The following is a 12,480-nucleotide window of genomic DNA, read 5'->3' as shown; positions in this document are numbered from 1 at the left end:
GCCTGGAGAAGTATTAAAAAAAGGTGGCAGTCTAAATTTCAGATACATGTTTCCTTTGATAGGCTACTAAAGGGTGCTGCACATCATATGGATATTAGCATCCTATCTGTGGATTTAAGGATAAATAAGTTGATATGAAGGGTTCTGGAGTATGCACCAGAGAATTATTCAAACATTCATGACTATTAACGAAGAACCTAAAATGCAGAATAAAGAAGTTACAGTATGGAATTCTTCATGCCATTAGTGAGCAGATTCCACCTATATTACAGACAGTGACATGCCTATTGTGCTGAACTCAGACACTGGTGACAAGACATAAAGAAATGTTTGTAACCCAGACATGCCACCGCTTGGGTGAGAATGGGCTCTGGAGGACTGCCTTTTAAGAGGTTTTGGTGAACTACTTGTTAGGCTTGACCAGCTGTCAATAAAGGTTTATTTTTCCATTTACATAGCCAACCTGGGCTGGTTAGTATGAGGGTGCTTTACAATACAAGATAAAGATTGCATTACATTGAGAAGGGGGAAAAAATTAAATCACAGATTTGGAAACCAAAGCTTAGCATTTCTCTAGTAAACAGTGCAGTAAGTAGATTAGAAATCTGAGGATAGTTCAGGAAATTAATAAAAAACTAAGCGAGAACAGGTCCAAAAATATATGTAGTTGGGAGTCTATAGCATCAGAATGGAGTTACTCTAGGAGTTGCATTAAAAGGTGAGACTTGAGCGTAAAGTTGAGTGTGGGGAGATTTCTTAGGTTGAGAGGTGGGAAATTCCAGGCTGCCAAAGCAAACCAAGACAACATTTATTTCAGAGCTGGGTGAGGGCGGTTCTAGAAGACTGTTTTAGAAGGAGGTTTCTTTGTCAACAGGATGTCTCACACATGTTTCATGCAACTTTAAATGCCAATGTATGTGGAAAAGGGAGGCAGAGATTCATTATTTTTCAAGTTTACCTCTCATGTTTATAAGATAAGAGAGCCCCAGTCCTAGTTGCTTTCACACTAAAGCACCACCCGCAATGAGGGAATTCCTTCTGGCTGCTGCCCCCTTGATTCTGGAAAGTTCCGCTCTTCCCCACCAGTTCAGAGAGGAATAATGGTCCTATAATCTGACCTGTAGGTCTGCTGACCGGGTTCATGCAACTACTGCAGTGAACCAGGCCTGAACTCTCCCTTTCAAAGAGGAGCCCAACAATGCACTAGCAGGTACTGGATGGGTGCCATGTTGATAATCACCAAGCTTGCTAAGCAAAGCTCCATGTCTACATGGTTTTACAGGTGGGGCTGATACCTTGACTGAAGTTTAATCTCCATACTTAAGACTGTAAATGCTCTCAGGAGAGCCAGCCCAGATGTGGCTCATCCCACCTTAATTCCGGCATTAACCTAATTTCAAAGCACAGCATTAAGAAAGACTTACCATTTAAAATAGCTGCACTGAGATAGTGAAGCAGAGCATATATATAAAACTGGACAACAGGCATAAACCACAGCAAAAGTAAAAAGTGCCAGATATCAAAACTGGAAAGACAGTGACAAATTAATGTCCTACAGCTTTCATCTGTGATAGTGAGGCCTCCAGTTTGTAGACAGCCACTCATCTGAAAGGGGTAGGATTCCAGCTCTGATACACTCACCTGTGACAATGAGGCCTCCAGGCGTGCCTGCTTGCTCACAGACAGCTTGCACACTAGCTCCCACCGGTGATTCAGTTCCTCCATCTGATTCTGCAGCCACTGGGAGTCGGCACTGATGCTTCCACGTGTCAGGTCTCTCACTGACCGCTTAAGGGTTTTGATGCAGCTGGCCCGTTTCCCCAATTCTTTCTGAAACACCTGAGGAAGAGGGAGGAAAGCAAAGTCATACTAATGAGTGGATTTTCCAGGGAATCCATTCCAGTGTATAAGTTTGAAGATAAAAGCAAAGAAAAAAATCATTTCCTGTAGTGACGGCAACTACAATTCCCTGTGTTCAGCAGCATTTTTTGGGCTGTAATCTGCAGATAGCCTCAGCATCAGACATCCGCAGAGCACGTGTCTAATTTGCACAGCCCTGGGATAGATATTCTGAAAATAGCCTTTAAGTCTGTAATCTAGAGATGGTGCTGGTGTCTTTATAGACATCGTTTGTGTTGAGTGTACATATAGCCCTTATGTTTGAACTCTTTAGAGTCCGAATTTAATCTGCGGAGGTGTAGGGACATGATTTAGGCTTGGGCTGTAATAGAACATTTCTTCAGTTTCTGGAGGAAAAATAATTCCAGAGAAAAGCCAGTGGCTGAATGTGCAGGAAATTCCTCTGGTGGACTGCCCTTCAGATACAACATTTCCACAAAAAATTAGAGGATTTTCCAGTACCATTACTCTCTAAATCGGACACTGGGTCTGTACGTTGTAGAACCTGGGTGTACACTGTAGAGGTTTTTACAAAGCATCTACTCTCTATTCATATCATTGTATGGAATCCAAACCACAGCTTACCAAAGACCAGGACGCTCAGTTGCTCCCTTGCCATAGGATTCCAACTGCCACATTTTGTAGCATGTGAAGGGTTTAAATGTTAATATATGCGAAGCCTCATGAGAATGAGATGGGTGGGCTGCATGTGAATCTAGGAAAGACGCCAATGCTGGCGAACCCTAATAACTTTTTTCCTTTTCCAGCATTTGATCTTTCATATAATCAGATGCTTGAAAAAAGGTTATCACACGCAGTGTAAAGGAAAGAGGTAGGTGAGCATGAGGCTTACTTCATTAAAAAAGAAAGTCCATGAGCAGTGCTCACCTACAGCAGTATCTCTGCTGGCATGCACATCAATGCCATAGTGCTTAGCGAACGCTTGGGTTGCCCTCTACATCACTGCTTTACAAATTTCTCTAAAAACAAAATGCGGCCAAGAGGGGTGTTATTCCATTATTGCTGCCACAGCCCTTGATGCACGCTCTTGGACTTTTTCTTGTGACTGGTCTGTTCAGGCTACAAATAACCGATTTGATTGACTGAATTCTCTTGTACGGCTCAAATAGAACTATCGCCAGTGAATGCAATGATCATTCAAATCCTGTGGTTGAATTCGGAAAGAATGAGAATGATATTCTCTGTTACATTAAATGACAGAGGAACTTTGGGTGAAGATTAGAGTTACTTCATCGCCTGCAAAATGTATGAAAGTTTTCTTACACGACAGTGCTTGTAATTCACTAACATTTCTTGTTGAAACGATAGCCAGAAGAGAAGTGATCTTCCATGAAATATGCTTATAAGACACTCTATGAATCGGCTCGAAGGTGGCTGCATCAGAGCCACTGGTACTGTATTCTGTTCGCATTCTGGAGTCAGGTTTGGAGTGGAAGGAAACTCTGAAAAGTCCTTTCATAAATTCTCTTATTACTCTTTGTGAGTATAGCATTTTATTTTGTGCTCTTAAAAACGTGGTATCCCAGATAGATGAACTCTCATTGACTCAAATAAAAGTTCAGCTTTTGCTAGAATTCAGTGAAAAGATAAAAATTGGTGTGGCAACATCTCTAATGGATTTTTTTTCTTTCTATCCCAAAAAAGAAAGACACCAGGTTATCATAATGGAAAGGGTGCCTATTTGAGGAATAGTTTTCACTCATAAGACCACCAACTTCGAATTGAGTGAAACATCTCACTCACATTAATACAAGCAAACTAGGAGGTATACTTTCCTGTCACATTAGCTCAACAAAAGGAATGGTTCCACTCAATAGAAGGAATGGTTCCTTCTCACATTTGCACGGGGGGTGATATTCCAACTTTGGAGCAACATCTCCAATCAAATGAGGACCTAGGGCAGATGTATACTGCAGTCCCAGTTGAGGGTCTTACCTTGTGTTTATCCAAGAGGTCGTTCACCATTTCACGGTCACCTCCAACAGGCATCTCTTCAGACAACTGTGGCTCAGCTCCATACAGCCAGTCCATGAGGGCTTGAAGAGCATCTGTGAATTTGCCAGAAAACAGCAAGGCTTCTTCCAATTTGTGCTGCCTGTAACCAAGAATTAGATATTTTAACTCACACTGCGAGAAAACATTGAGTGGCACTCCAAATTATCGATTGCATTTCTGTGGAATCAGATGTTTTATGGCCCATTTTCAAATATTTTTTTAAATATCCCTTATTTGCTGCAAATTTAAGTCTGCCATGACAAATTCATAAGTACCATTCAGCAAAGCCACCTTATACTGGAAAACATAGCCTGTTTATAATGGCTTCTATGTCACTGTAGAACACTTTAATGAATAAGTCTCAATTATTCTGATTTATTGTATATCTAAATCTTGCGCGGGTCTTCTTCTCTTTGCCATACCCATCACAAGAACCACTTCCGACAGCACTGTGATCACTGTACTCTCAGCTTTCAACCGGATGCAGCACACTGTGCTGGCTTTCGCATCTTCGTGATTTAACCTGCTCCTACATGCCTGTCCTGGCCAAGCCATAATCCTTGCTTCTTCCTTTCCCATTAAAGACATCTGTCCCAGCAGGACCTTTTGAGAATCTGTAGCCAACACCTTAAAGCCAGGGACTAAGACAAAGCCCTGTTGGGTATGTATGTTTGCAATTTTGAAACCAACACTCTAAGATACTTAGACTTGGGAGTCATTGTCTACTGTCCAGCCTTGAGATCATTCTACGAGTGACACCTTTCAGAAAATAGATAGGTGGGCAGATGGTACCCAAAGTGAATACTCTTTGATTGAGTAACACCTAATTGTGAATCACAGACCAGAATAATCCACATTTATACAATGTTCTTCCTCGCGAGTCCGGGGAAACGGTCAATTGAATACAGCAGAGTCAACTATGGAATAATCTATCCCACAAATACAACATTGAAATAATGCTAACAGAAATTCTAAGCTAACACGAGTGTGGCTCTTCTGGAGACATTTATCGCAGACTGCTACTTCAGCCTCAATTATTGCATAATCACTGTAGACCTCATGTTTTCCACACAACACCTTGTCACGTCGAACAGACCCTCCAACTTGTTTAACCAGTCTAGTCAATATAAATGATTCCTAGCAGCCCGAAACACATTTCACCATCAAAAACATGTAGTAACTTGTTTACTATAAAGATCTATAACAATGATTTATAATGACTCAGACAAATGAGGCCATTCTTATGAATGGCGGACATACCTTCTGCAAGCTAACGGAAAACTTCTCCAACTCATCCTCATGCATGAACATTAACTATCTGAAAGCAGTCTCTATCCCTATCTCACCTTAGCCAACACTATTCCTCTCTTTGATAACCTTGCACCAGTGATCCTGGTCACAATCTATCCTCCAGGCATTTTCCGAACAGACCCCTGAACTCCAACGCTGGCAGATCAAGCCAAGTATTCAAGAAGCCTCATCATATTTTGACTTCAGCATCCCACTACTGCATATAGCATCTGACAAAATACCATTCTTGACAGTCACCAGAGTACTACCTACATATCTGCTGCAGATACTTCTAAAGAAATTGACTCATTCTCATATCCTGCCAACATCTTATTTGGCACCCTCCTCATAACAAGACCTACTATCAAAAATACCTAGGACATCGATGATCAAGCTTAAAACATGTTTATAACTTACTGCCTATCACCGAGACATTTTACAATGCCTCCTCTGTGCTGGATATTCCAAAACTCTTAGAACTTAACTAAAAAATTCAAAGTAAAAACAGGGAGCTATGCTGGGGCGGAAATGGTGCTGTGTCTTACCCATATATATGTTTCTCAAAAAGATAGAACGCCCATCCTATTGTTCCTGCTATCAAAGAGGTTATCCAAATGTCCACTAATCCGGCCACCTCGCTGTTTGCCTAAAAATGCATTATTAACTTCCCATCTGATCTCCCCAACTTTGCATAATATATACAATTTATAAATTATCCATCTCCAAATGGAGCCTTCATCCTTGGTGCCTGAATATCAACAAGAGCATCACTGAAGGCATGGCCACTCTTGATTTCATCCAACTGGGCAAAGAACCAACACACTTGAAAGATTACTGCCTTCTTGATTCTGGAGTTGCACCTTAAAGATACACTTTCCTGGTCTGACCACAGCTTAGCTATTGAAAGTGAGTTCTACCAAAGGACTAAATAGTCCTCTTCCTTGGAATAAAGCACCACATGATGATGATGGAATAAGATATATCCAAGGGGTTTTACACAATTGTGGAGTGATGTCACCAATTTCCACCTGAAAACACCAGAAGACATCTGAGTGCACCAGGAACTGGAGGCAAACACTCCTCTTGAGACTCTGGCTTCCGCTTCCACCAGGCCACTTGAATCCCACAAACAACCAATGGTTCACTGATCTTCTCCACTGATTGAAATGCCACGGCATAAAGCTAGAATGATGCTGGAATAAATCTAAACTATCACTGCTTGTACCACTTGCTGTATGCATTACAGATTCTACAAATCAGTATATACCAGAGCAAAATTATTCTAGGACCGTATTGCTGATGTGGCAAATCCAACCAATAAACTGTTTGAATATTTAAGGAAATGCTGGCCAGCATCAAGCCACCTGATGACCTAACAAGTCTTTGAGGTAACCCCATGTGCTTTCTCAGCAAATCGATCCCATAAGATCAAGAAATAAGAGCTCTTCGGTCTAAAGAGCCGTGCTAACCAGCATCTACAAATACAACCCCTTGTTTGTGTGTTCACAGTGGTCTCTGTGTGTGTTCAAAGTAATCATAGTGCCTGACACAAGTAAAATGGTATCCTTTAAAGAATTGCCTCCCTATCCTGAGATGCTTGAAGATAATGTTACTTGAGTCTCATTCCACCTGCATCACCAAGCTAATTAACTATTTCTGTTCCTGAGGCACCATGCCTTAGTCCCTCGAACGTGCTATTGTCCCCCCCCCCCCCCATCCTACAGAAGCCCACTACAGACCCAAGAATTACTTTCACTAGAGACCAATCTCTGGCCTATAATATGTTTCTAAGGCATTAGAAAAGGTAAAGCTCATCTGTCAACTGCACTTACATTTGGAGTCAAATGGTGTATTAAGTGAGCTTACAGTCAAGCTTTCAACCTAACTGAGGCACATAAACTAGACCCCTGAATATCAGTAAAGAACTATCCAATAGATACCACTCAGGAATCCATTGCACCTTGTATTTACTAGACCTTTCGGCTGCATTCTAGACTACCAATTGCCAGCAACTTTTGAGAAGATTGGCATTACTGTAACAGCGTTATCTTGGTTTGCGTCTTTCTTACAAAAGTTTTTTCACAAGGTTATATTGGGTTAATTCCTCTCCATATTAGACAACATGCCTTGTGTTCCCAAAGGCTTGGCTCCTTCAGCAATGCTATTCAATGGCAATACCACCCCCTCACCAACATTATGGACTCCCGCGAGAATGGCTACAACATCTAAGTGAATGATACCCAGTTTCACCTTAAATTAGAAGAAGATCATAATGGAGAACCTTCAGAATATTTCTCACTGCCTATCACACACATTTTCATCATTTAGTGCAGAAAAGCAAACAAGTTACTTACCTGTAACTACAGTTCTCCAACGTGGGCATCTTTCATAGTTTCATAAGCTTGAATCATTCCCCGCTGTGCGTACAGTGGTATTTCAATAGCAGTATCACAAAATTCCCAAAGAAAATTCAACAATCACATTTGTAGCCTAATCACCTCAAAGAAGACCTGAACATCAGCCAATGAGATGAGAGCAAGCTAACCACTAACTTCCCCAGAGGCGTCCATAGTTCATATTTCTATAGCAGTGTTTAAAAGGATACCATTAGTACAGGCTGTGAACAAAGAGGTCCTTATGTGAATCTATGAAAAATACAAAGGCTAGAGATCTGCAGTACCAGAGAAGTAATCTGTTTAATCTCCAGCATTGGATCTCTAATGGATTCACATGCTTGAATCAGAACAGCATGCAGTATCCACATAATTCATCTCTGCAGGAGTTAATACAGGAATTTAAACATGAAAAGGTCATATCAAATGTGGGAAGAACCTCAACTTAATAATAGAGACGATGCAACACAGCTAGGCCTACTGCTGATTTGCTTCTTGAGTCTGTATCTAAGCAGTAAGGTCTTGTAAATATGTGACAGCGCTTCCACATTGCTCCTCTGCATGTGGCCAATAGAGGGGCGCAAGCATATTGAGCGGCTGGGATGGCTACGACCCCTGTCGAATGGTCTTACACTATTGATTTTAAGCGATGACCATAGTGTGTGTGACAAAATGCACACAGGGCCAGTGTACATCTTGTTAATAACCTATTTTGCCAATGGTCAGCCTTCCTGAAGCAACAAAAAGCTGCAGAAAGAACATGGTGCTGTAAATGTAGAACTTTGAACATCTGCATACACTTAAGGAGTGCAGCAACCTTTCAACATCGGTTGATGATTTTTATGGAAAAAGCCTTACGTAAAATCAGTTTGTTTAGGTAAAAAGTCATATGAACTTTTTGGAATGAATTCTGCATCAGTGCACAAGCACACTCTGTCTCTGAAGGAACAAAGCTAATGAATATTACATTGTGGAACTTGAATCTCACTCGTCAAGCAAAGATGAGCATCAAGAGTAACACAGTCTTCCATGACCCAAATGTAATGTCTGCTGTGTGTATTGGCTAAATGGTTCCTTCGTAAGTTGGCCAAGGACAGTATTTAAATTTGCATAGGGGAGATGGAGCGCATACTGGTGGGAAAACTGAACAGCCCTCTTAGCACTTCCTTAATTATCAGAGTTGACAAGAGTGGTGCAGAATTAGAGGTATGCTTTTAAATATATAGCTGCAAAGTGGACACAGAGAGAGGTTTATTGCAGCCTTGACCGAGTCTGTGATGAGATGTAGCCCTTTACGATTACAGCAGATGCAGCAGTGTTTCCATGTGGCTCGGTCAGTTTTAGTGGTCTATGGAGCCCTAGCTTGGGCTACAAACTCCCGTCATCTGAAGGACTATCTAGTAGCGCGTACTCCAAGTATTCAGGGGCCAAGCATATAAGTTCAGGGATGCTAGACTGGGGTGATTAATCAAACTGTTCTCTCTGGACAAAACAATCCTGGTGTCTGTCCAGGGGTATGGAAGGAGATTCCAATAGATGCAGGAGATCAATGAACCTGTACTGGTTAGGCCAGGCAGGGGCTGTGAAGATCAGCCATCAGGGTTCTCTCTTACACTGGCCGAGTACTCTTTGGATGTAAACAATAATCAAAGATCATGATATCAAAAGCACATCTCCCCTCCATTGCGGTTACCATGGCCTGCTGGCAACATACTGGGATAACTTGTATGATAGGGTCACAAAAAGGTACAGTGCCAGATGCCTCCACTGTCAACAGTTCATGTTTACCAGATCTTGATGTAACTCCATTAGTAGCAGGTGGCTGAGGTTCTGCTAAGTATGTCCACCTATGTGATGACGACTCCTGGGAGATGTTTTCTGGTAGTGAGTCTCTGTGCTGTATCGCTCAATCCTAAAGGTGGTGGGCTTCCTCCGAGAGCACTGTAGACTTTGTGCCACTGTGTTTATGTAAAAAAGCTTGTGCTGTTGTCTGTCCTCGCTAACACTGGCGACCTCTCCAGCATTGCAAGGAACGATTGCAGCTCCTTGCTGACCGCCATGAGTTTTAGGATATTGATGTGAAGATCCTTCTCCTGGGGTGGCCAGTGTCATCCTTCTTCCAGCTCCTGATTATGAGCACCTTATTCAGTAAAGATGCATCTGTAGTCCTAACAAAGCATACTGTTTGAGGTTGTAAATGCACTTCTGAGCAAGATGGATTACTTTAAGCCACAATGCCACATCTATCTTGATCTTGTCTGAAACCTGAATAGAACTGAAGGATCCTGACACTTGTTGCCATTGAGCACCCCACACCTCTTGTAGATGATGCATTCACAACCTGCAATAGGAGATCAGCTGTATGCAGGAGGACATGATGGCCTATATGTGCTGCAAAAGGATTGTAGGCATTGAAATTCTTTCATCTGATTGAAGAGATTCGCTTGCTTTGATGTTCAAAATGGTGCCCATGAATTGGATAGATGCTCTGGGCCACATTGAGTGAGAACCACAACTGGTTGAAGTGCTTTTTGCACTTCTTCATGGATGCATCAGCCTGGGAAAGACTAACCAGTCATCCAAATAAGGGAAGACTTCGCGCCATTGCTGATGCACGGAGTCTGCTACTGGGGCCATGCATGTTGTAAAAATCCTTAGAGCCAACATAGGGTCACAGCACAGGATCTTGAATTGGTAGCTGCACAGGCTACTTCGAATTTAAGGTAGTTGCGATGCTTCAGATGTAGGAACATGGAAATACATGCCCTGAAGGTCTAGCAAAGTCATACATTTCCTTTGTGCAGCAGCTACAGAACTTCCTGCAATGTTACCATTCACACATTGTTTTTTCAGATACTTGAGCTGCCGAAGAACTAGTATTGGATGCCATTCTCCAACTTTTTTCTCTTTATAAGACGCTAGAGAAAATCTTTTGCCGTGCTCGGATGGATTTGTGAACAGGCACTCGGACCTCTTCCTTGAGGATAGACCGTTTCTGTGCCTGCAAAACTTGCAGGGGTCTTTGAACAAATTAAAGTGTGTGCAGTATATAGTCCAAGACCCAACAGTTGGAGGGATGGTTCCTCACTCACACAACAAGCAGAACCTCTGCCGTCCACCAGACCTTGAGGGAAAGAAGGTGGAAATTAAGAAGCTGGGACCAAGAGCAGGTCAATTAAAACAAGTTTGGTCAAGTTGTTGGTTTTGAGGAGAGATCTTCCTTCTAGTCTGCTGCCTTGAATAGGAGGTTAGAGACAGCCTGTTAGGGGATGGTGGGTGTATGGCTGCCTATAAGAGGACTGTTTTGTGGTTTGTTGTGGAAAGTGGCAAGGGTGTAAACCACCTCTGTAGGAGGAAACCTCTCTGCATCTTGCTCCACAAAAGGCACCTGCTGCCAATAGTGCAAGTTCTACAGTCTGGAGTCCTATCCATATCTAATTTAATTGATTGCGGGGCTACATCCATATGTCTTCTAAAGAGGTTCTTACCATTGAATGGCCTATCCAAATACAGTCTTGCACCTTTTTACTAAATGAAGTCAAGTATAACCACCCTGCTGAACTGGTCCTTTGTTGGAAACTAGTGTTTGCCCCATGCATAGATCCATCTATCATGGCTGCTGATGCTCTTTGTCCCTCACTGAGAATAGTCAGGGCTTCACTCTCGCCATCTGGTATAAGCTTGAATTATGGGTCCATGTCCAACTACATTGCCTTCTGGTAAAAGCTTGATGTATGGGTTCTTTTAACCTTTACACTGGACTGTCATAACAACCAGAGAGTTGGCAGTCCTGAAAGATTTGTAGAAGAAAACTTTCTTCCGCTGGTAGCAGGGGACGGAAATTGCCCCACTGGCAGTCGTGGAAAAGAAACCCTCTTACATTACTCACAGATATTCATTGGAGGTTTTGTGAGTTAGAATAGGTGGAGGTATTTGTAGGAATTTGAGTGTGTAATCATAATGGACCACATGTAAGACTCACTTCTCCAATGAAATCTGTTCCTAACAACGTAAGAAAGCAGAGATTCTTCCTCGCACTGAACTGAGTGCAGGAGAATGGCACACTTGAAGCAGCTGGGGCCTGCAGTTTGTCAGTGCCTTAGCAATGACTCTCAGTTAGATTTACTTTCGTATTACTTAAGGGATTGGAAAAGGATGATGCTGATCATTGTTGGGGTTGGTAATCAGGTTGATGAAAATAAGCCAGCTGTAAAGGTGATATGATGGGTACTTATGCAGCTGAAAACTACCTCTAAATGATTGCATACCCCTGCCTCTTGCGCCCCTGAAGGGACTCTGCCTTTTGTTCTTCAGACGCCCAGAGATACAGTAGTGTCTGTGTCCTTTTTATCGTATGTGGAGATTCATCCATATTGCATCAAAACAAGTGCTGTTCAACAGCTAGTGATTGGAGTCAACCATGGTGCCTTAGAGCAGCAGCTCCTACCATTTACCTGAAATCTATAGTGCCTATATCCATTGCCCTATCAATTACTGCCACCAATGCTTTCTCCCCTTTTCCAGGATGTCTTTCACTTCATGATTTTTGACATCTGTGAGAACATTTAAAAACAGTGCCCTGTCCGCCCTCGCTTACCAATCACAACAGCCCACTCTGGGAAGTGTGTTGGCAGCTTTGAAGGAAGTCTGTGGCAGTGTAGACACACATTACAAAACTGACCATTTTACTACTTTCCCTGTCAGGAGAGACCGTGCAGGGTGAGATGGGGCTGAGTGACCTACGCTTCTTTGCCTGCAATAACACAGAGTCGACATGAGGGTGACCAGTCAGGCAGGCTTGAGTAAGATTGGTTTATTAAATGAGGTAGAGCATAGCCAACCTGCAGAACCTGTCTTTTGCTGAAAAGTAGTGTTTGCCTCA

The 12,480-nt window shown here is 42.4% G+C and overlaps 1 protein-coding gene across 5 annotated transcripts in view; it reads right to left on the bottom strand.

Annotated features, from left to right (window-relative positions):
• The window catches only part of LOC146830407 (microtubule-actin cross-linking factor 1, isoforms 6/7-like), a 456,496-nt gene that overhangs the window by 132,654 nt on the left and 311,362 nt on the right, over positions 1 to 12,480 (bottom strand). For all 5 annotated transcript variants that reach the window (XM_085604595.1, XM_085604596.1, XM_085604592.1 and 2 more), the window contains 2 exons: positions 3,856 to 4,015; positions 1,642 to 1,839 (listed from right to left, as the gene is read on the bottom strand). In XM_085604595.1, coding sequence (XP_085460721.1) covers positions 1,642 to 1,839; positions 3,856 to 4,015 — 358 coding nt within the window. The remainder of the gene's footprint in view (positions 1 to 1,641; positions 1,840 to 3,855; positions 4,016 to 12,480) is intronic.

The sequence above is a fragment of the Triturus cristatus genome, chromosome 5_1, assembly GCF_964204655.1.
Source record: "Triturus cristatus chromosome 5_1, aTriCri1.1, whole genome shotgun sequence".
Taxonomy (NCBI): domain Eukaryota; kingdom Metazoa; phylum Chordata; class Amphibia; order Caudata; family Salamandridae; genus Triturus; species Triturus cristatus.
This window is presented reverse-complemented; position numbering and strand designations above follow the sequence as displayed.